At 35.4% G+C, this 24,961-nt stretch overlaps 1 protein-coding gene across 6 annotated transcripts; it reads right to left on the bottom strand.

The window, feature by feature from the left end:
• Window positions 1–563: 563 nt before the first annotated feature.
• LOC117929391 (basic leucine zipper 6) lies at window positions 564–12,861 on the bottom strand. Of its 6 annotated transcripts, none has more exons than XM_034849698.1 (5): window positions 12,775–12,861; window positions 11,099–11,799; window positions 2,512–2,587; window positions 1,775–1,901; window positions 564–1,043 (listed from the first exon to the last, which is right to left on the bottom strand). In XM_034849698.1, the coding sequence occupies exons 2-5, from the start codon at window positions 11,653–11,655 to the stop codon at window positions 877–879; spliced, it is 927 nt and encodes a 308-aa protein (XP_034705589.1). In that variant the 5' UTR covers window positions 11,656–11,799; window positions 12,775–12,861; the 3' UTR covers window positions 564–876. The 6 variants fall into 6 exon arrangements, with proteins under 6 accessions (XP_034705589.1, XP_034705587.1, XP_034705591.1 ...); XM_034849696.1 differs by lacking the exon at window positions 12,775–12,861 and adding an exon at window positions 12,652–12,747; XM_034849700.1 differs by lacking the exon at window positions 12,775–12,861 and adding an exon at window positions 12,652–12,742 and having other exon boundaries at window positions 11,099–11,722.
• Between the last annotated feature and the right edge of the window lie 12,100 nt (window positions 12,862–24,961).

Raw genomic sequence — 24,961 nt, 5'->3', positions numbered from 1 at the left:
TAGCACAAACTTGAGCCTTTCCTAAGCTCATGTACAACACTTAGACAACTCAAGACACTTGACGTTGCTAAGACAGTCTTCCTCTCGTACTTAACTATGCTAAGTAATCCTATACGACTTGATAGTTAGGATGCGCCACAAAGGCAACACTTAAGAAAGGAAGCTTTGTATTGCACAAAAAATGTTTTTCCAATGCTAGAAGCTCACAACTTATTTGGTATCTTGACCAAATGAAGTCACCTATATATAAGTAGCCTTTAGAACCCACAAAGGTTCCTTACAACTTCAACATTCCTTAGAATATCCTATTCAAGTCTTATATACAATGACTCCGGAACACTCTAGAACGTCCCCCACTCTTACTTTGTCTTTTAGTCTTGTGCAGATGTGTAAATATCTCTAAGCTTCTCTAGAATCTTTCATACTCCTCCACTAATAGACAAGTGTGAATTGCTCCAAGAGGTTGTAAAAGTTTTCTATTCTCCTATATAAGCTCAAGGAAAGGTCATTTGAGGAGGTTGTAACAATAAAGTCATTTAAGAAGGATGTGACGATAAAAACAATTTCTGAAGGGTACTTTTTCCCCTTGATTCTCCCTTTTGAAAAGGCAAATCTGGATTAATTGAGAATTTTCAAGGGAGAATGTCCCTTTAGAGGGGATACTTCTTCCACCGTATCAATATAAAAATAAGAATAGGGACTAAACAGTAGCTCCAACAACATCATACTACTAGACATTTACAAGAGTAGGGGCTAAAAAACCCGGGCCATGCTGCAGCTTTCACCCGATTCCTTCCTTTTTCCTCTTGTGTTTCTGTTTTTCCTCCCAAAAAAGAGTCAAATCAACTAAACCATGGCTCGGGATTACAGATTTTCTCAATCAAGATTAAGTTTTCCTATGTCTAACTTCAGCCAGGAAACTTCCGATCTAACTGCCTCAGCACCAGTATTGGACCCAGTATACGTTCGAATCTGGCTATTTATGGAATCTGCTAAACCACCTTTCATCCTTTCAACTTCCTTCCTCAGTGACTTATGCTGCCCTGTAACCAAACATACAGAAATAAAAGTATATAACACCAATTTTTTGTATAAAAGGTGGCAAGGATGAAAACAAGATAAAGCACTTCCAACATCTAGTTAATTAACAAAATTGCAGACCTAATACACCTAGAATGTGACCATTACTTTCATCTTTCTAGAGGTGTCAAACAGAAGCAGAGCTGTCATAGTGATTTAGATCGTGACCCCCCACGCTAGAGAATGCTGCTTTTGAGACAAAAGAAAAAACTAACAGATAATTCGGGAAGTTCTGAAACAAATTTGTTAAGATTGTGAATAGGTAAATAATAGTGCTGTGTTGCTTCTTTTGCTGTGATGCTTCTTTTTTATTAGTTGCACAACAAATGAAACAACAACCAAATCATTTGCATAGACAATCAAATGGTTGTTACAAGCTATTCATCACAATTTTATTGAGGCAGCTACTATTTGCTCAGACTAAGAGAGTGTTTTTGGTTAAAGCAAACATTAATATCATCTGCAATGGGCGGAGATGGTCCTCATAAAAGTTACGCAAGACTTGCAAGTCCAGTTCTCTATTTTGAAGGTAGAGGGAAAATTCTATTCTCATTCAACACATGTAATGGAAGTTCTGACATTTGAAGAAAAAAGTCAGTATTGAAACAAAATATTTGGGTTATTCTGCCAATACTTGAATATCAGATATAGCTGTTCTGAACCCCAAAAAATACAAGAAGATAAAAGCACTCACCATCCATGATCAACTTTTGCTGCTGCAGTTTAGCCAACTGTTGTTTTAGTTTGCTGTTTTCCATAGACAATGCAACACGAAGCTGAAGCAGAGAAGCAACTCTGATCGCCAACTCTGATTCCAAAGTCTAAACACAGACAATGCCTAATAAGTTCTCATATTCTTTAGAAATTTCTGCCAAAATTCATTTGCTTTTATGAAAGTATATATACACAAAAAACCTAAGCCGGCAGTAACAATAGGATGCTACTGAAATAGAACTAGTAACAATAAAGAATGGGTTTGAGCCCATCATTCTCTTCACATATTGCACTACAATATTAGTGCTGCCAAGAGAAATAAAATTCACTGTTCACAAGGTTAGATATTATGTAGGATTCAACTCTTAGATTTGCTCAATCCCCAAGCCTAAAAGTCCAGGTACAGGTCTACATTGGAAATTCTATAGGTATATGATATTTTATTTCTATTTTCAAAATATTCTTAATAATTTCCGTTAACTAAATGTGACTCCCATATCCACATCATGAGTGGCACATGCATAATCTTAAGTGAAATTGGTGATAGACACCAGATATCACATAGGTAATTAAAAGTCCTTTTGCATGTGCTTACCACATATAATCAGTAAAACAGCACCAAAATATTGCATTCTTGCTCGTCATTAATGATTTATAACCATATATAATCAGTAAAACAGCACCAAGACATTGCATTCTTGGTCCCAGATGATTTACCTGATAAACATCGACTGTTCTTTCCAATTCAGCAATATACTGGAGTTTACGAACCCTTGAGCGCTGCCCAGAATGCCTGTAAAGTAGTCATCAAAACCATTCATCTAAACAAGTGCATAAAGAGTGTGGAGGCATGACTGAAAATGGAAGAGATATGAATAGAATAATGAGTGTTTAAAGATCATAACTTCTAGATTCATCTACATAAAATAAAAATGAAAATTAAAAAAAAAAAAAACAAACAAACAAAACGAAACAATAAAGTGAGGGTGTGGATGCATTTGAGCAGTCTTTTCATAGCTATGAAATATGAAATAATATTTCAGGTAACAAAGCACATGTCAACAGTACAGGCAGGATTCTGACTCACTAGAAGTATATTGTAAGCATGAACCATCAATTCTGGAAGGAAAAGAAATGGAGAAAGATTACTTTTAATGGCCACTTTGTCTTAATATGTTTATAAATCTCAATGTAGCTTAAAGAAAAAGAAAATAATGATACATACAGTATCCTAGTTTTCTTTCTTTTTCCCCTGATAATTTCCCAGTGAAGCCAGAAAGATTCACTGAATAAGGAAAATTTAGCAAGCACTTTCAACAATGGAGATCCATATAAAGTGTGAATCATCATGAACAAGCAGGACCAAATTCTGTAACTGGCACAACCAAAAAAAGTTATATATCCATTTGGTCCAAAGTTTCTCCTCCACCCACCCTGAATCTATCATTTCAACTCCTCATACTTCATTTAAAACCAGCTTGATTTCTTATTTTGAAGCCTCTCCACAGGCTAAACCACATTTTCCCCAAAGCCCAGCTAGCTGTGATATGACTTGTTAATATTTTCAAAGCCTTCAGTTATGATGATTTTTTGCCATCCTTCTACCATTAGATACTTCTAAATTTAACCATCCACTATAAAAAATATATATATTAAGGCCCTATTTTGGAATGTTTTCGAAAAGAGTTCTCTCAAAAACCAATTTTATGATGTTTTCTAAAACAAAGTATATTTGCAACTTTAGAATGTTTTTAACCTGTTTTCAGTATTTTCAAATACTTCCTAAAAATAACTTTTATCCATAATGTTTTGTTTTTAATTATTATTCATATTTGTATAATTATTTTTCAAATCAGTACCTAGAAAACAAGTGAAAACAACTAAAATCTGTTCTCAAAAAACATTCTATTTTCATAACAATTCTCAAAAACCTATTTTGGAATAATTGATATCGAAACATGTTTTTATGTTTCTTTGTTCTCAAAAATAAAAAAAATATTCTGAAGTACAGTTTCCAAACACAGCCCAAAACTTTTCAACAGATAAATATTACAATTTCATCCAGTAGGTTTTCCTGCACCCTAATTTCAGTTCCAATTTTCTCTCCAGATGATTTTTTTCATCCTTTTCATCTGAGATCTCTCAAGTTCCCACCCAATAAACAGTAAACAATATTTATGAAATACCTTGTTTTCATGCTATTCATCCTCATTTTCCCATATCACAACACTAAAGCTTAGACAAATAGGGATGAACCCAAAGTATTTAAGCATCCAGTAACAGCTGGTGATAACCATACTAAAACTATTCATCATTCTCTTGGTTCTTGAGTCACTTGTAAGACCTGCAATGAGTCTACATATGGGTGGATAGATTCCCAAGTTATTTGTTGTGACATACTACAGCCTCCACAACCATCATTTGTCCATAACAGTGAAGGTCGTGCTAGGCTTTTGATAATCCCATACAATAACCTATCATCCACTCAAACTGCGAAAAGCATAACTTCCCCATACTATAAAGAGGCTTGGTTAAGACAAGTCTACGAAATGTAGCAAAGTTCAGTTTCACACAGGTTCTGGTTGCAATTGCCTTGAACAGTGCAGTGATTATTTAAATCTGGAATCATCCTCCGAGAATAAGTTCTCTTTTAGGCCCCTTGAAAACATAAATTCATAATTCTTCTGAAAGCTCAAGAGGATACATTGTTCTCTTTTAGGCCCTTGGAAACATAAATTCACAATTCTTCTGAAAGCACAAGAGGATACATTGTTCTCTTTTAAGCCCCTTGGAAACATAAATTCACAATTCCTCTGAAAGCTCATGAAGATACATTGAATCTATTCCACATAAACTGATAATGAGATTGTCAGCAACATGATTATAAAAGTGCGTTTCTATCTTGCATTAAATGCAAATGTGTATTTACCTCATCTTAGAGTAATTCAAAGAAGGAAAAGGTCATAATATTCAGTGAGAATCATGGTTCAATTCAAACCCCATTGCAACGATTCTTAAAATGTTCTCCCCAAACCAGAATTCTTAACTCTCCCATTAAAAGTCTTTGAGTGTATGGCATTTGTTCATATCCAAAAACAAAATACTATTCTAAACTTAACCGGTATGTCAAATGTGTGCTTTTTGGTTATTTCCCAACTTAAAAGGGGAATAAATATTATGATCTTGTTTCTAAAAAATCTTTTGAGTCCGGCTGTTACTTTCTTTGAAAACACCTTCTTTACCAAAAATTCTCTTTAGGTGAAGATTCTTTTTGGAAAAGTTCAGGTTCACTACTCATGCATATGCTAAATTCAAATTCAAGGGGGGAAACACTACTTGAACCATAGTTTTAAAAGGCGCAAGGCACACCTAAGGCACAAAGTCCTCCTGGAGCCTAAGGCGCAAAGCGCAACTAAGGCACGGGCTTTAGTGAGGCAGGCCCAAATTTACATATATGATTTTATATAATACAATTAAATTTAATAACCATTTATTTGTCATAAGCACATATATCATCAAATATTATCCAAAATTTCAATCTAATCAACAAAGGACGCAAAACAAACGGCCCGAAAATGTACGTCTTCTTTTTCTCTTTCTTTTTTTTTGGGGGGGGGGTGTTTATTTGGGTCAAAAGAAGAAAAAGAAGATTCTTCTTGTGTGTAGGCAAAACAAAGGGCTTGGAAAGGTACGTCTTCTTCTTCTCTTCTTCTTTGTTTTATTTTTATTTTTTTACTCTTCTTCTCTTTTTCTTTTAAGGAGAAGAAGAATTCTTCTTCTCTTCTTTTTTTTTTCTGATAAGTAAACAAAGCAAATATATTAAAAGCGCACAACGTACACACGGAGTATACAAGTAGCAGCCGAAAACAAGCAAAGAGAAAAAGAAACAACAAACCAACACTCAAAACTAAAGGTTTCACCCTAAAGCCTTGCTAAACCTAAAAACCCCAAACATAGCAACTTGCCCCCCTGAAACCACCACCCTCAACCCTCTCATGAATACAAAAAACCCACTCCTAGCTTCTAATCCAACCACTAGGAACCCCAAAAACACAATGAACAGTGTCACTTACAAACCATGTCCCACCCATTGCTCGGGCTCTTCTCCTTGTTTGAATTGCGGTAATCGATCGAGCATTCCAAATTACAAAGCTCCCTAATAAAGCAAGGTGTGGAGGATGGCCTTCTCTTCACTACTGAAACTCTGCGGCCCTTTATGGACTCCATCTTTCTCAACAGGGAAGCAATTTCTTTCTCATGGCCATCCACTGGCAGACCCACTAACTTGCTAAAAGATATGAATTTTTTAAACAATGGATCGGAAAGGCTCTCCACAGCCAACGGACCCCTATTAGGACACCTAAACCCCGAAACCCCCTCGTCACTACATACTTCTAGGTTCACCATCTTGGAATCCTTGGGCTGATTCTCTAGGGATTCCACCTCCAAGCCCTCGCTAGAAATCACACATAGAGGCCTACAAATGTCACCCTTGCCCTCTACTAAGGGACCCACATCATGTTCCCTTCTCTCTAAAGAAAAGCCCTCATCATCTTTAGACAAGGGAGAAACCAAAGAAAGAGACCCTCCCCCTCCCCACCCCTCCCTTAAAACAGACCAACAAAAGACAAAGGCTTACCCACTTCAAATAAGAGAGTGGCATCAACCGAAGGCACTCTCTCCTCTAGGTTCAAAGAAGAGCGGACCAAAAGAAGACGGGAGTCGTCTTTGCAACCCAACCTTGTGCCATCGAGAACATTTAGAGACAAACTCAGATCTAGAAACGTTGCTTTTTTAACTTCCTTACTGCACAGGGAAGCCTTCTCACAACCCTCATCGCGATCTCCCTTCACGTGAGAAGGGCTTAAGCAACCCTTAGGCCCCTTAGAACTAGAAGAGGCTCAATCCCTTAAAATAGAACATTGGGGCAAGCTCAATCCACCAAATTCATGAACTAAAGAATTGTTGACTGCACCATCCTTCCTTAGACCCAAACAGCCCCGGCCCAAGACAGCTTCCTTATTCAGCTTGCAATGAGCCTCCTTCCGAAGCCCAAGGTTCAAAGACATGCACCCAGCACGCAATGTACTAGTGTCTCCAGGCCTACCCCCATTGACACCTAGGCCTAGAGTTAAGGCCTTTTCAGAGCCATCAACTACCCTCCCACTATCATACCCCTCAAGTCCCCCAAGCTTAACATGCCCTCTGACCATCTACAGCTAATCCAAGCCTTCTCACTCACGCCCTTTAAAGCACGTGAACCACCACCACCACCACCTTCTTACTCCATCCTAACCTCTTGCTACTGCTCACCTGTCATGGATGAGATTTGAGAAACCTAGGGCAAGGTCTCCCACCGCAACTAAATCAACTAGCAAAGGGACCCCACCACAGCTTGAAAAGAGCCTAGAAGCTTCTTGCCATTTGACCTCATAAGAACTCTTGCCCATTGAAGATTCTGACACCTTGCAGTGTCTTCGTCCACTACAACATAGCCCCCACAATAATCCCCTAGATATTTGAATAACATCATGTCCCACAATAATCCCCTAGAGAAGAACTCTTCTTCTTCTCTTTTTTTTATTTTAAGAAGAAGAAGTCGTCTTCTTATCTTCTTCTTTTTAGTTTTTTATTTTGTGGTTTTATTTGGGTCAAAAGAAGAAGAAGAAGAATTCTCTTCTTCTTCCTTTTTCTTTTCTTTTTTTTTTCTTTTTTGGTTTTATTTGGGTCAGAAGAAGAAGAAGACTCTTCTTCTCTTCTTCTTTTTAATTTTTTTCAAGGAAGAAGGAAAAAGAAGATCTCTCCTTTTTAATTTTTTCAAGGAAGAAGGAAGAAGAAGAAGTCTTCTTTTTATTTTTTTATCAAAAGAAGAAGAAAAAGAAAGAAGAAGAAGGAGGAGGAAGGAAGGAAGGAAGGTGAGTGCCTAAGCAGCACCTCCTCTATCTTCTCCTCTTCTTCTATTTATTTTTTTTATCAAAAGAAGTAAGGCAAGCACCTTTTGTGCCTAAGCAACACCTCCTTCAACAAGCGGCGCCTAGAGTAAAGTGAGGCGCCGAAGTTTCTCGTTGTGTCGTCTTGCACCTAGGCGTGCCTAAAACACACCTTTCACAACTATGACTTGAACAGCCTTGCATCAAACTTTCTGTTCACTCAAGGAGGAAGAAAGATCGAAGTATGGAAAATCCTCCTCCTACAACTTACCAAACATCACATCCGACCAGCTCCTAGATCTTCTTCATTTGTTATTCCAGCTTCTAAATCTTTTCCTCTGATAATTCTAATGCAGAAAATACCTTTAATGATGATCTAAATGTTCTAATTGTTGTTAAAAAAAAGTACTAGGGTTTGCACTAAACATTCTATTGCTAAACGTATCTCATGTCATAGACTTTCTCCCACTATGAGGGTGTTTACTACTACTACGTCCAATGTTGAAATTCCAAAGGATATACAAGAGGCTATGATTGTTACAAAGTGGAAGCAAGTTACTTTGAAAGAAATGAGGGCACCTGAGAATAAAGGGAGATGGCAACTTGTGGATGCACTAAGAGGTAAGAAACCCATGAGTTGTACAATGCAAATGATCCACTGAGAGGGACAAAGCCAGACTAGTCGCAAAAGGCTTCACATAGATATATGGGATTAACTATTAAGAGACATTTGCACAAGTTGCAAAACTAAATATAGTTAAGAGTTTTCTTATCCCTTGCAACCAACTTGAACTAGTCTTCACACAATTACATGTCAAGAATGCCTTTTCTAAATATTGTATTAGAGGAAGAGGTTCATATAGCCTTGCCTCCAAGTTATGAAAGGAGATTTGGAAGTGAAAAGACTTAAAAAATCACTCTATGGACTGAAATAGTTACCAAGAGCTTGGTTTGACAAATTTGCTAAGTCCATTAGAAGCTGCAGAAACTCACAAAGCTAAGCAGATCATACTCTCTTCTACAATCATTCTAGAGATGGTAAGTTTGCTATATTAATAGTGTGCGTGAATGATATAATCCTTATTAGAGTAATCTAGCTGAATTAGAGAGAGTGAAAAAAATTTTGGCCAAAGAGTTTGAAATCAAGGATCTGGGAACCCTAAGATACTTGGGAATCGAGTTTACTAGATCAAAGGAAGTATACACCAGATTTGCACAAAGAAACTGGATTGTTATGGTATAAACCAACCACGGCTCCAATTGATCCTACTTGGAGGAAATTAGGATCACTAAAAAAAGAGCAAGTGTATTGACAGAAAACGTTATCAGAAGCTTGTGGGAAAACTGATATATCCCTCTCATAGTCGACCAAATATAGCTCATTCAATGAGTGTTGTAAGCCAATTTATGCACTCTCTAATTGAAGAACACCTTAAGGCAGTTTATCAAGCTATTAAGTACCTACAAGGAAGTTCAAGAAAAGGCTTAATGTTTAGGACCAACAATAGCCTTCAGATTGAAGCCTACACCAAGCAAATTGAGTTGACTACTTCAAGTTACTGTTCTTCTGTAGGAGGAAACCTAATCACTTTGAGGAGCAAGAAGTAGTCTATCGTTGCAAGAAGCATTGTTGAAGCTAAATTCAGGGTTATTTATTGCCCAAGGTAATTGCAAACTTCTTTGGTTGAAGAAACTGCTTAAAGACCTAAGAATTCATAATGAGAAGCCAATGAAACACTACTGTGATAACAAGCCAGCTATTAATTTAGCTCATAATCCAGTTTAACATAATAAAACTAAGCATGTTGAAGTGAATCGTCACTTCATCAAGGAGAAGCTAGAAGTAGGATTGATCTGCATGCCTTATGTACCTATTGAAAAAAAGTTAGCAAATGTTTTAACTAGCATGCCTTATGTGCCTATTGAAGAACAGTTAGCAAATGTTCTAATTAAGGGACTTTATAAAGGAATGTTTAATTGCTTAATTAACAAGTTGGGGATGATAGATATCTTCAAACTAACTTGAGGGGGAGTGTTGAAGATTTTTAAAGTTTAGGAATTAGTTTTATTCTAATTTAGTGCAAAAATAGTTAGGATAATTCAATTTTAGTGCCAAAAAAAGGTTTTTCTCTAGTATATAGGAAGTTAGTTGTACAGTTTGTTACTTCTTATTTTATAGCTAGAATTCAGCACATATAGTTGTATATAAATAGTCATCCATATTCCTATTTTCTTAAATGAAAAAATAATAAAACCTTTTCATTCTTCTCTCAAATTGCGTTCACAAATAGTAAATAAATAAATAAATAAATTATATGGTAAATCAAAATGTAAAAATTTAGGAAATAAACTAGAGAAACTAAAAAAAAAAATTCTGAATTATTGACTTGAGAAATATATATATATATATATATATATATATATATATATATATATACACACATACCATAATGTTTCCAGAAAACTCAACAATTAACAAAATGTTTCCAAATATGTTTTCTCTAACCTCCTAAAAATTTCACCTACTTGCCATAAATTTCCCCTAAACTTAACAAAGCTTAGTCCAATCTTCAAGAGCAGGTTTCCCACCTAAAGCTAGGTTTCCAGCAAAATATTGCTCAAAGGGACATAGAAGCTAAGGTGTCTACATCAACTTCCACGAAGACACATAATATATGATTGGGGTCACAACTTTCCATTAGTTTCTCACTACTATAACGTTCATGTGATTAACTAAGTAGCTTAACCATATATCCTCAAAGGATAAAAAGGTTTTTGCAATGCATACAATTAACCATGACTTATGCTAGAATCCATACATTACACCTTCCTAATGGTTGTTTATGACTAATCATGTTCTCCACAACTTAGATAACATACTTGCCACAATCTTCTAACAAATCTTATCAAGTTATGTTTAGCAAAACTTGACAATATGGATCCACCCCTCTATCCTAAACCACTTAAATAACTGGGGAGGCTCAACTTCGGTATCTCTAGTTAATTGCCAAAGGACACCATTGCTGAGCTAACAATAAGTTAATAACTAAGCAACATCAGTGTGAACATGATAAAAGAAATGTTCCACAAAAATAAACATTTTAGAAATGATTTGAGATCTTTACGTTGCATCTCTTCAACCAAGAATTTTATTTTATCACCACAATCAGAATTATGAGCACATAGAACAAAAGCAATCTTGGCACAGCAAAAAATTGCACAACTATGAAATTTCAACAAAATGCTAGTACAGCTGACATCTATAAAAAAATAAACTATACACATCAGAAGGTACGACAAGAAGCAAAATATCACATTGTTACCATTAAGGAGATTGAGCAATTGAAGACACAAGCATACATTCAGATTCTAACCTTTTTACTGCCTTTGTCTCAGCATTGAGCTCCCCATCTGCACCACAAGCATTTTCCTTCAAATCAAATTGATTAATCCCAGAAATGCAAAAACTCCCATCTAAGTCCTCCAGAGGGCTTTTGGATACATATTCTGACAAAGCTGAAGCTATGGCATTCTCCGAAAAGGATTGGTTGCCTCTCTGTCGAGGGGAATTGGGACCATACATGCAAGCCGACTCCAACCCACTACCAATTCTATCACAAACCGAATTTTTATCATCTTTAAGGGGTTTTAAACTTGGAAAATGGTCCACAACTCCATCCAAAAGAGCCACTGAATCACTAGCCGATCTCCGATGGCATGTCCCTCTCAAATTTGAATCTGGGTCATTCAACAAGTCATCAAACCATGCAGGTTGCTCCTCTGAAATTGAGCTTTGGGAGGAAGACTTATGGTGTCGGGGATACAATTCATTATCGTTGCCGAGGTTTGGAAAGATGGGATCATGGATTGGGCGAGTAATGGGTTTCTTTTGAAATGGGCATCTTGGTGGAAGGTTAGCTTGCCTTGACATGATGAATTCAATTAAAGGATGTCCAGCTTCCCATAGTTAGCCATAGGTAAGTTTCTGTTTGCCTCTTCTTTGACAGAAAATGAACACAATATGTTCCTTTAGTAACTCAACCCCATATGTCTGCTACCATCCTAACCTACCTCACTGATAAAAATATTTACAACAAGAAAACAAAATTTAAAAATACATATCTCCCGAAAACAGAAATGTTTGATCAAAAAAAAAAAAAAAAAAAATCCGAAAGATTATGTTGCAACACACTTTGTTGCATAGTCAAAAAACCCCAACAATGTTGCATATTGATTCTATGTAAAACCAAGACACCAACAGAGAGAAAAACAGACATGAGTTAAACTACACTTTTATCTTCTGCCACCAGCAAAACCCTAAAAGGAAACTAAATCTGAACTTGTCACTCTTATTCCTAATTTACCTTACCAGGCTCTATTTTAGGGTTTGCTTTTTGAGAAAATGCGGGAAAATGAAAGAAATTAAAATTTTGAATCTTTGTTTTTTCATCATTTGGGACCCAAAAGGAAAAAGAGAAAGTGGGAAAAAAATAAAAATAATTAATTAAAAAAATAAAGACCCAAAATGAAAGCTTTCATTCAACTGCACCTAGTAGAAGATTCAACTCAAATTGTAACATTTCTTCTCTTCTTTCATTCAGACTTCTCGATAACCAAACAAAGCTTAAAAATAATCATTTATTAAATCAATGCAACAGTCACCCTAAACAGTAGGTGAGATTAGAACTCACCAGACAAAAGAAAACAGGAAATGGAAAAGAAAAAAAAATCGAAATAATCATTAAAAAGAACCAAGATACCTGATGAAAAAAGGGAAGAAGACCCGTCGTTTCTATGTACATAAGCACATAAATTTGGAACAAAGAAAACAGAAGATTGGAAAACTAGAAAGCAAAAAAAAATTTTAAGTGAAAAAGAAGTGGGCAATTTTGCAGATGATTATTGCATTTTAAGAAACTAGGCTTACCTTTAGTTTTTCTCTAGATTTCTTGAGAAGAGTGAGAGAGGGAAGAAAAGGGAGAAAATAAAGGAAGAAAGAGAAAAGCAAATATAAATGGCAAGAGAGTGTCTTTGCGTAGAGGTTTAATACCAGCGTGCTCTGCAAGTCCTACATTTGTTTATTGGGTGGGGTACAGCAAGGATGGATTGTACGGACATTCGGCGTCAGCTCTGCAGCCTCGCCCACCTCAGCTCCTCATGCTCTTTTTACTGGGAAAACTGAAAAAGTATGTTTTGGGGTGCAGTTTGAAAAAAGAGAAAAACAATAAAATAAAAGGACGAATATTTTAAATTTAGAAACATTACAAATTCCTTCTTAGTCATTTTTTATTTCACAATTTTTAAAATTATTACTTTTTCTATATAAATTTTTAAGATCAACTATATCTTATATTTTATTATTTTAAAAATAAAAAAATAAAAACACACTAAATTTACCAATTTTTTTCAACTTCACAAGTTATTTAAAAAAAAAAATTGCTCATTCCATAATTCTAATTATCCCTCGTGTTTATCTCTTCATTTTATTCCTATTTAATTTTAATTTTCTTTTCTTTTCTTTTTTATATTTTATGTACTTTTGTGCAACTACATTTTTCATGTGTATTCAACAATGAGACTCTCTTTTATTAGTAAAAGACTAATTTTAAAAAAAAATTGGAATCGCTACTTATTTTTAATTAAAAAAAAAAACAAAATAAAGCAACACATGAAGAAGTATGTGAATAAAAGAAAGGGATTGTTGGAATTTCAAGTGGAAGAGAGTGATTCTTAAACTCACTCACTCCCCTAATCTAGAAAAAAATCAAAAACAAACAATTCCAAATGGGATTAATTCCAAAATATGACACCCTTATGAGATTGTGAAAAAGATTGGAGTCATGGCTTACAAGCTAAAGTTTCTTGAGAGATTGAAGTTTCACCTTTCATTCCATTTGAGCTTCTTAAAGCCTTATCACAAGGACCCTAATCCTAAAAGAGTGCAAGTAAAACAAGTACCTCCCAACATCCAAAAAGAGTTTGGTAGGGAGATAGCAAGCATCTTAAAGGACAGGAATATGGGAATTGGAAGAACAAATGGACCAAGTTCTTGATTCACTAGAAAGGCACACCCAAGAGTGAAGCGAGCTAGGAAAAATGTGTCACCCTATGACAATTCAAAGACAAAGTGTAATAGTACCTACAAGTTAAGTCTATGAAGGCATCAAAGTCTCCAAGTGGGGAAGGGTTTGTCAGCCCCTCAAATTAAGCATGTGGCATAGAGGTCTCATGGGGGTAGCACATTGACCCCATGAGCATTCTACACGTAAAGCAAGGTGCAGTGAGTGAGTTGGATGCCTTGGAAGCACACACAAGTTGTTGGCATGCATAACCAGTAGCACAATGCACAAACATGTTGGTGCGACATCAGGCATGAGCAACACATATGTATAGGCACAATGCTTTCATGTAGCACAACCCATGGGCGTGATGACATGGGGTATGTGGGACTAAGGATGAGTGCCTCAACTAAAGACAACATGTTGCTTTATAGGACAAGCACATCCTTGGCAACAAGGCATTGTGACACATATGAGCCCTGCACGTTCTTAAACTGCTTAAAGACATACAACAATAGCATATCGCTAGCGCAAACTAACTTAAGCATATGCGAGTTAACTGCATGACACAAATAAGATGCAAGGAGTAGCCTACTTGTTGGGTTGTTTCAAAGACAAATATGAGACTAAGTTAAGGTAAGCATGAGCGGACTTGAGACAGGCCACAAAAAGGCGAGTGTGTTGCTCCATGGACTAGGAGCATGGTTGGTTGATGCATTGGATAAGCGAGACTTTGAGCTTGAGTAGGAGTTAAATTCCTACTCTAAGAAGACTTTAAGCTTGAATACGAGTCATAGTCTCCAAGAAGGATTTGTTAAGCTTAATATGGCAACATAGAGGCAAACTAAATCTAGAGTTAGAGTCGGACTAGGATTCAAGTGTTGGTTCCCTGATAAAATTGAATGTGTGTGTGTGTGTGTGTGTGTGTGTATACATATATAGGGCTTGTGTGTCCTCATAAAAGCAGGTGAACTACCCATTGTGTATGTAGGAGTTCTTATGAGACGAGTTCCTTGTATTTTCTTTGGTTAAAAAATATACAAGTTGGAGAGAGCCCTCGTAAATCTCTTATTCCTCATGGGTTAGTTTCTGTGTGCAATCTGGTGTGGATTTGGGAAGGTTGGCTTAAAGGGCACCTAAGCACTGCACAAATGCGAAAAGTTAGTGCTTGATTTTGTGTCTATGACAAGTGACTTAATTTTTAAGGAAAAACATATTTGCAAAAAATTGAATCTAAGCTTAAGGAGTCAAAGTTACCTATTGAGAAAGTACCAAAGGGTAACATCCCTTTAAGCCCTAAAAATGTCTTCACTAAACAAATGGAAGAAACTAAGACAATTGACTAATAGACCATAGATACCAAAAGACAACACTAAAAATATACAATAAGGTATGGTGTGAGGAGCAAGAAACTGATGATGAATATATGAGGTATGCACATTGAGAAAAACATAGAACTAGAGCAAAACAACTAAAGATCACCCAAAAGCAAACACGTTCATAACAAAGAAATCACACAAACAAATGGAAAAGAGGTACCTCAATAATGCACAACATAGGGGCAACAAGCTTACATAAGAAAGAATGTGTTAGTTTACAAGTAAAACAAGAAATAGAACATCAAAGCGAGGGACACCCAATATGTACAAGATATATACAACTCAAATGAAAGATCAAAGGTGACTAAGTTAGCATCAAATGTGATTGATTTACATAAACATTCAAGGTGTGGAAAATAGGACAACAAACATGCATTTACAAAATAAATTCATCTCAAAGAGTTAAAATGGTTATGTTGCAACATAGGACTTATTTAACACATATATGATGTATATGTTGGGCTCCCTCGTATGTGAGGGAGTGGGCTCCATATGCTTGGGGACCAAGTCTGTTACATTAAAAAATAAAGAGTAATTGGGAAAAAGAAAAAACAGAGAGAAAAGAAGAGAGAGAGAAAAACGCATTTGCCCAAATTTCATTAACAAACCGATCTCGCTTCATCTGTGGTCCGATTGAGTTGAAATTTGGAGGAGAGGTTTGAAAGTCAAGTATCTACAATCTGAACAGTGGAGATCAGATTTTGAGCCTGGGAACTGATGTTACTGCTAGTGAATAGTACGACGTTTTTGGTATACTTTCTCCAATTTTCTTTGTTTTAGCCAAGAGAGATTGTATAATCCAAGGCTATATGTGCTCTTGATGTATTTGGCGGTCTCTAGAGATTATTTTAAAGAAGACAGGGGTAATCCATTATTGTTGATAGTGGAAGTTTGAACTGGACTAGGTCCCGTGGTTTTTCCCTTCGATTAGGGGTTTCCCACATAAAAATTTTGGTGTCTGGTTTATTTTATGTTGCATGAGTTTATTTATTTATTACTGCTACTTGATATTGCCTATTTAGTTTTGCACAAAGAAATGATAAAAAAATTCTGGTGTTTGTTGGAATATTGTGAATTCACCCTAACAAGTGGTATCAGAGCCAAGTTGATTATCAGTGGGATCTCTTGTGTGAATTAAATGGAGGAGCTTGGTAGTGAAATGATTAAACTCACAGCTTCCAATTATTCAATTTGGAATACTAGGATGGAGGATATTCTGTATTGCAAAGAGTTGTTTGAGCCCATTGAATGTGGGGGTTATAAGCTAGTTACTACAACTGAGGATGAGTGGAAGAAATTAAATAGGAAAACCATTTGACAGATTAGGCAATGGGTTGATCAGAGTGTCTTCCACCATGTAGCCAAGGAAGCTGATGTATATAGCCTTTGGTAGAAATTAGAGAGCCTTTATGAGAGAAAGACTGCATAGAACAAAGCCTTTATGATAAGAAGGCTTGTGAATTTGAAGTACAAGGATGGAAATAGTGTTGTAGAGCATCTCAGTAATTTTCAGGGATTGTTGAATGAGTTGTCTACCATGAAGCTTGTACTAGATGATGAGGTATATGCTTTAATTTTGTTGAGTTCCTTACCAAACAGTTGGGAAACTTTGGTGGTATCCTTAAGTAATTCAGCTTCAAATGGTGTGATAACTGTCAATAGGGTAAAAGACAACATATTTAATGAAGAGGCAAGAAGAAAAGAGTTAGCTATTTCCTCTAATACAGAAGCACTTGTTACAGAGAAGCGGGGGAGAAGTAAAAACAGAAAAACTTCCAATAATTATAATCATGAAAAGTCAAGAGGAAAGTCAAAATCCAGAAAAGAGATCAAGTGTTTTTATTGTGGTAAGCCAAGGCACATTAAGAGAGACTGTAGAAAATTCATAAGGGAACAATTTAAAGGAAAAGGTGAAGAATAGAAAGAGGACAAAGATATTGCAGCAGTTGCATCTGATGGTGATATGATCATTATTTGTGATGATGCATGTGTAAACCTTGCATGCTAGGATTCCACTTGGGTGGTTGCTACAACATCGTCGTTTCATATCACTGCACATAGAGATTTCTTCTCTTTCTACACCAGTGACAGTTTTGGTTGGGTTAGGATGGGAAATGAAACAAAATGTGAAATTGTTGGCATGAGAGATGTAGAACTAGAAACTAGCATTGGGTGCAAATTGGTTCTAAAAGATGTTAGACATGTTCCTGAAATGCGCTTTAGTTTGATCTCTGTTGGGAAACTTGTTGATGAGGGCTATCATAGTCACCTTGGAGAAGGTAAGTGGAAGCTTACTAAGGGTTCTCTTGTTTTTGCTAGGGGGAAGAAAAACAATACTCTCTACAAGACATAAACGAGACTAGTCAAGGGAGAGGTGAACATTGTTGAGAATGAAACCTCTACTGAGTTATGGCATAAGCGACTTGGTCACATAAGTGAAAAGGGACTTCAGATTCTTGCCAAAAAAAAACTTCCACCAGTTAAATGTATGTCATTATTACCTTGTACACATTGTCTATCTGGAAAGCAAAGTAGAGTTGCATTTCGTAGATTTCCTTCACGTAGAAAACTAGATATTCTTGATTTAGTTCACACTGATGTTTGTACTACGCAAAGTAATACTCTTGGTGGTGCACTTTATTATGTGACTTTTATTGATGATCATTCAAGAAAGGTGTGTGCATATGCTTTGAAATCCAAAGACAAGTTACTTGATGTATTCAAAGATTTTCATGTGAAAGTTGAGAGGCAAATTGGCAAGCAGTTAAAATCTGTCAGAGCAGACAATGGTGGTGAATATAGGGGGCCATTTGAGCAATATTGCAGAAGTCATGGCATCAAGCTTGAGAATATGGTTCCTAAGACCCCGCATCAAAATGGTGTAGCTGAGAGAATGAATAGAACCATCTGTGATAGAATCAAGTGTATGTTCTCTCATGCAAAATTGCCTAAGTCTTTTTGGGGTGAGGTCATGAGGGCAACTGTTGATTTGATTAATTTGTCTCCATCATATCCTTTAGAGGGTGATATTCCAGAGAGGGTTTGGATAGGAAAATTTGTTTCTTTTGAGCACTTGAGAGTGTTTGGCTGCAAGGCATTTGTTCATGTTCCTAGAGACGAGCGGTCCAAGCTTGACACCAAGACTAAATAGTGTATCTTCCTAGGTTATTTAAATGAAGAGTTTGGGTACAGGTTATGAGAAAAGATTATAAGAAACAAATATGTTGTCTTCTTTGAAGATCAAACCATTGAAGATTTGGATCGGGTTAAGAATCCAAAGCCTTTCAATGAAGAACATGTTGATTTGGGTCCAATCTCTCCTAACTCTGTAGGACATAATGAACACAGGGAAGTTGTGCAAGAAGAACAGGTTGATACAATTGACATAAATGATGAGTCTGTAGTTGATGATGTAGGAGAAAATCCTAAAGTTGAGAATGATGGCCAAGAACAGCAGCAAGAATAAGCTACTTCAAAGTTGCCTACTGAAACACAGTTAAGAAGATTTACTAGAGAGCGTCAACCTTCTAAAAGGTATACTAGTGATGAGTATTGTTGCTCTCTGATGGGGAAGAGTCAGGAAATTATCAAGAGATTCTGTTACATGACAAGAAAAAAGAGTGGTTGAGAGCTATGCATGAAGAGATGAAATCCTTGCATAAGAACAAAGCTTATGAATTGATGGAGTTGCCTAAGGGTAAGAGAGCATTGAAGAATAAATGGGTGCTGAAAAAGAAGCCTGAACCAAACAGATTACAGCCAAGGTACAAGGCAAGATTGGTTGTGAAGGGTTTTAGTTAGAAGAAAGACATCGACTTTGAAGAGATTTTCTCGCCTGTGGTTAAGATATCTTTGATCCGAGTTGTGTTAGGCTTGGTTGCCAATATGAATCTTGAGATTGAATAGCTTGATGTGAAGACTGTTTTCCTCCATGGTGACTTAGAGGAGGAAATATATATGGAACAACCAGAAGAGTTTACAATCAAAGGCAAGGAGCACTTAGTGTGTCGACTAAAGAAAAGCTTGTATGGTCTCAAGCAGGCACCGAGATAGTGGTACAAGAAATTTGATTCCTTCATGGTTGAGCATGGGTATGATAGAATTGCTTCTGCCATTGTGTGTTTGTGAAGAAATTCTCTGATGGAGAATTTATTATTCTCTTGCTATATGTGGATGACATGTTGATTGTTGGTCGTGATACTGGTAAAATTGATAAACTGAAAAAGGAGTTAAGCAAGTCCTTTGAAATGAAAGACTTGGGGTCTGCCAGTTAGATTATTGATATAAAGATTTCTCAAGATAGGACGAATAAAAAATTGTGGCTATCTCAAGAAAGCCATATTAAGAAGGTTTTAGACAAATTCAACATGGGCAAAGCAAAACCAATGAGTTCTCTACTTGGAAGTCATCTAAAGCTAAGTTCCAAACAAAGTCCTTCAAGTGAGAAAGAAAAAGAAGAAATGTGAAAGATGCCCTATGCATCAGTTGTGGGTAGCTTGATGTATGCCATGGTGTGCATGAGGCCTGATATTGTTCATGTTGTTGGAGTTGTCAACAGGTTCCTTTCTAATCCTGGCAAAAAACACTGAGCTACAATGAAATGGATTCTCAGGTATCTGAGGAGTACTTTTAAGACATGTTTATGTTTTAAGACTAACAAACCTGTGCTTGTAGGATGCACATATGCAAATATGGCTCGGGATGTTGATTCCAAAAAGTCTACTTCTTGTTATTTGATCACTTTTTCAAGGGGAACAGTGTCATGGCAATCAAGGTTGCAGAAATGTGTTACTTTGTCGACCATAGAGGCTGAGTATATTGTTATCACTGAAGCTAGCAAGGAGTTACTGTGGATGAAGAAGTTTCTACAAGAATTGGGTCTATAGCAAGAAAGGTATCTACTCTACTGTGATAGTCAAAGTGCTATTCATCTCGGTAAGAATCCAACTTTTCACTCTAGATCCAAGCATATTGATGCCAGATATCATTGGATTCGTGATGCACTAGAGATGAAATTGTTTTGCCTTGAGAAAATCCATACTGATGAGAATGGATCAAATATGATGACAAAACCAATACCTACAGTGAAGCTACAATTCTATAGAAAGCAAGCGGGCTTGGTAGAGCCCCTCACATAGTCGGGAGGGGGAGATTTGTTGGGCTCCCTCGTATGTGAGGGAGTGGGCCCCACATGCTTGGGGACCAAGTCAGTTACATTAAAAAGAAAAAGAAAAAAAAGTGATTGGGAAAAAAAAAACAGAGAGAAGAGAAGAGAGAGAGAAAAACACATTTGCCCAAATTTCTTTAACAAATCGATCTCGCTTCATCTGTGGTCCGATCGAGTTGAAATTTGGAGGAAAGGTTTGAAACTCAAGTATCTACAATCTGAACAACGGAGATTAGATTTTGAGGTCGGGAACTGATGTTACTGCTAGTGAACAATAACAACGTTTTTGGTATACTTTTTCCATTTTTTTTGTTTTTGCCAAGAGAGATTGTATAATCCAAGGCTACATGTGCTCTTGATGTATTTGGCAGCCTCTAGAGATTATTTTAGAGAAGACAGGTGTAACCCATTATTGTTGATAGTGGAAGTTTGAACTGGACTAGGTCCTGTGGTTTTTCCCTTCGATTAGGGGTTTCCCACGTAAAAATTTTGGTGTTTGATTTATTTTTTGTTGCATGAGTTTATTTATTTATTGTTGCTACTTGATATTGCCTATTTGGTTTTGCGCAAAGAATTGGTAGAAAAATTCTAGTGTTTGTTGGAATATTATGAATTCAACCTAACAATATATTATACAAACTAAGATTTAAGGAAGGGTACAAGACACCAAATAAGATTGATTTCAATAAACACCTTACAACTCAAAAACATGACAACAAGCAAGCGCTCAAAAGATTAATATAAGTGACAAGGTTGGAAATAAGATAAAAATTAGGGGGGAGGAGGAGGGGGGGAAATCTCTAGCATATAAAAGATCTCAAAAACACATTTCAAAAGCTAAAGGAGCCTAAACATAAAACATATTGCATAGATTTCAAGAAACATCTCACAAATAAAAAATAGGATAGTAAGCCAGCATGCAAAATATTAATTTATTTAGCAAGATTAAAAGTGAGATAAAAATTAGAACAAAAATTCTCTAGCATGTACAAGATGTCTAGAACACATTTTGAAAGGCAAAGGAGATAAACATATGACATAAGATACAAATTTCATGAAATATCTCATAACTCAAAAACATGACAACACAACAAGCATGCAAAGATTAATTTATTCCATAAGCCTAGCAATGAATTTTGCAACAAGGCCAAAGCTCCTAAATTTATTGAAAGTTTCTAGATCAAACTCCAAGACTAAAAAATAATTAAAACGAATAAATTATGATTGATTTACACATTTTAGAATGCAAAAATAGGGTAATAGCTAAGCACTTGGAAATTTATTATCATTGTGTTCCAATACTATAGATCTAGGGAACCTAGGGGGATATTGGATGCACCCTATATGATCTGGCCAAGGAATAGAAAAATCTAGGATTCCTTATAGATGCTTCCTCAAAAAGGGTTGATTCATTGAGTTCCAATTCTTCAATTATTCATATGCAAACTTTTAGAGTTAGTATTTAAGAATAGTAAAAAGACTCAACTTGATAGAGATACAAATGTTAAAAAGTGCAATATCAATAGGAAATTTGGACTCTTTTTCCCTTGAGATTCAAACTTAGGAGTGAACCGAAGAATTTAATAGTTTACTAAATTAAGTACTCTTTCATTCATTTTAAATATGTTTTCATTAGAGAAAAGTTCATAAAAATATTATATTCTTAATTTAATTGAATGATGAAATTATATATATATATATATATATATATATATATATATATATATATATATATATATATATATATATATATATATATATATATTATAAAAATGTTACAAAATCAATGTATAGAATTTATGAATTTTACAACATGCAAAACTAAAATTAATCTCCATACTTTATAATTAGCCTATAAAAATACTTTATGAATAAAGCTCAAATTAGGAGAATGTATGTTTAATATAGGGTGATTTTCTAATTAATTATAATATTAAAAATCATGAATGAATCTTATTACCGAATTCTTTTCAAATAACACAAAGTTTGAGGAAATTTGAAAGTAAATATAGCAAAATCAACTTAAAATTTGAAATATTTTAAGGAAAGTTGAAGTTGAAAGTAGAAAAAAAAATAGAAATATGGATTTTTGGGGGTTGCTACTCTCCCTTTTAGCTCTTCAAGACCGATATTTCTACTTTGGTAGCAAGCACACAACAGGAATTGAGCCATATGGAGAGGCCACCTTGTTCCCCTTCAAAAACTCATTTTCCTCCTTCAAAATGAGGAATGTCTTATATTCATTTTATATCAGTAAAATATAAACAACTTCAATCGAAAAATAATAATAAAAAATTCTTTATATTTATATTTTGTTTAGATGCAAGCAAAATGAAAAGAGGGTTTTTTAGTATTGAGACTATTCACTAAGTGTATCACCCTTATCAATCTTCCATCTTTTTCCCTTAAAAGGTAGTTGATCAACACCTCTAAGATCATTTTCAACTAAAATAGAAGAAAATTATTCACTTAGTAAAAGGTATAATAATCCTTTAACATTGAGAAGTTATCAAATTCAAGACTTTTCAACATTGTTGTGAGAGTTTATAAAGGCTCCCACAAAAAGTCTCTATTTACACACACACTCCCTAAAAAAATTCCCATTTGTTAACGGCAGGAGATACCAAGGTCACTATAATTTCCTGATGTACTCGCCTCCTCAACTGAGAATGATGCTTCCTTCCTTTGCCCTGCAAAAGATGTATGGACAGGGGGTCCGGACACACCCTCCGAAGCCTTTATTAGTTAGGCGGTCCAGCATATTGATATTCTTGGGCCCTTTTTTAGGAACGCTTACCTCCCTCTTTGACTGGGTCGTCAAGGGCCCTTTATAATGCCTGAAGCCTTGTCACCTTGAAGGTGGGAAGACTCTTTGACTTTTGTGGTCATGATGGTACTTAGAGGGTGACAAAGTCATCATTATCCTGCAGGCGGCTGACAGAGATTGTTGGGGGGATGATTTGCCATCACCCTTGTCTTTTCACTCTGCAGGCGATGCAGGGCAGGTCACCTAAAAAGACCCAGGAACGTCTTGTCGAGTATACTTTTGGCGAAATGAGTAATGATTGCCCGCAAAATACAGTCAGGAATCCTGTTTGGGACGACAACTACTGGGTTCGGACTGGACGTCCAAACAAGGGGCGGACGAGCCACATGTCAGTCCATGTGATCGTCCGGACAAAGGGTGGGACGTGCCACGTGTCATCCGAATGAGTGCCTTGTGAGGCCAGGGTGACCTACCACGTGTACGCTTAGGGGTGGTCCCTACACCATTAACGCGTCCACTTAAGTAAAGCAAATATACTCGAATTTCTTTTACATATTTTTCTAGGTTTTTACCACATTTTTTTTTTCTAAAGAAAACTTAAAAGGTGTTCAAAGGTATAGTGTTAAGCACTTTTAAGGATTGAGATACAATACCATAGCCTTAAAGGTGTTTGATGGGTAGAATGTTGGACAACCTACAATGTATTTGGAGGTATAATATTGAACATTTCAACAAGAGTCCAATCTTGAAACTCCCAATATTTTTCTTCAGCCCCTCTTTCATTAAGCTAACACAATAACACTAGGGATAATTATTTGGTTATATACAACTTTAAAATACAATTTTTTTTAATATCTTATTAGATTTATGGGGAAATTGAAAGTTAAAAAAAAAAATTGATGAAGAGAAGGTAGATGTGTATTAAGTTGTAAGGGCATTTAATCTTAAGATTTTTTAGTCCTTAAAAAATTCATACTTAAGAGTGAGTAGGAATAGAAGTGTCAAAATTTTAGATGAGTACCTTTATATCAATCCATACATTCACAATCACCTACCTACATACAACTTCACTAGTATGGCACGTGCTTTCTACTGGTATATATAAAAAGTTTATAAGTTTCATTATAAAACTCATTAGCAATGCATATATATAAAAAGGTTTATAATGTAACTAATGCATATAATGTTAATTCATTGGTATGATGTATTAATATAACTACACGACTTAATTTTATTTATTTTTTTAATAATTATCAATATTAATTAATCAATTATAATATTTTCTTGATGATTATATTATGAAGTAAGAGTTCTATATAATAAAAAATATAATAACTTTACTTTTAAATTATAGGAATCAAATAATAATTTTTCAAATTCTTATATTATATTATAAATATTAATATTAATAATAATATTACTATAGGACAAGTTATATATATAATATTTTCAATATTCGTGAAACAATAATAATTAAATATTATTATTATTATTACTTTAAGAATTTTTATATTCCTAAAATAATAATAATAATAATAATAATAATACAAATAAATTTATAAGAAAAAATAAAATAGAGAAAATACAAAATAAAGTTATGATTTAAAAGTTAAAAGCATGAGTTATAAATAAATAAATAAATAAATAAATAAAAGTTATATCTAAAATTTTTCCATAAAAGGAGTTTTTTTTTTCTTTTTTATCTTATATTTTGGCACGAGTATTTCTTTTCTATTCATGGACATGCAAACGTCGTTCGTTGTCAACAGAATGAAAAACATTCCACATTTAGCCGTTTGAGTGGTTGGATTTGTAGGCCATACACGTCATGCACAACGATTGATGACCCTCGCCGCAGCTGGTGC

Source organism: Vitis riparia, chromosome 13, assembly GCF_004353265.1.
Source record: "Vitis riparia cultivar Riparia Gloire de Montpellier isolate 1030 chromosome 13, EGFV_Vit.rip_1.0, whole genome shotgun sequence".
Classification (NCBI taxonomy): domain Eukaryota; kingdom Viridiplantae; phylum Streptophyta; class Magnoliopsida; order Vitales; family Vitaceae; genus Vitis; species Vitis riparia.
Note: the sequence above shows the minus strand (reverse complement) of the source record. Positions and strands in the feature narration are given on the sequence as shown.

Excerpts from the sequence above, each read along its gene's own strand:
- LOC117929391 (XM_034849698.1), bottom strand. The coding sequence starts at position 11,655 with ATGTCAAGGCAAGCTAACCTTCCACCAAGATGCCCATTTCAAAAGAAA. Across the intron at positions 1,902-2,511 it reads GAACAGTCGATGTTTATCAG|ACTTTGGAATCAGAGTTGGC; the intron begins GTAAATCATCTG and ends GTCTGTGTTTAG. Across the intron at positions 1,044-1,774 it reads GCAAAAGTTGATCATGGATG|GGCAGCATAAGTCACTGAGG; the intron begins GTGAGTGCTTTT and ends GTTTGGTTACAG.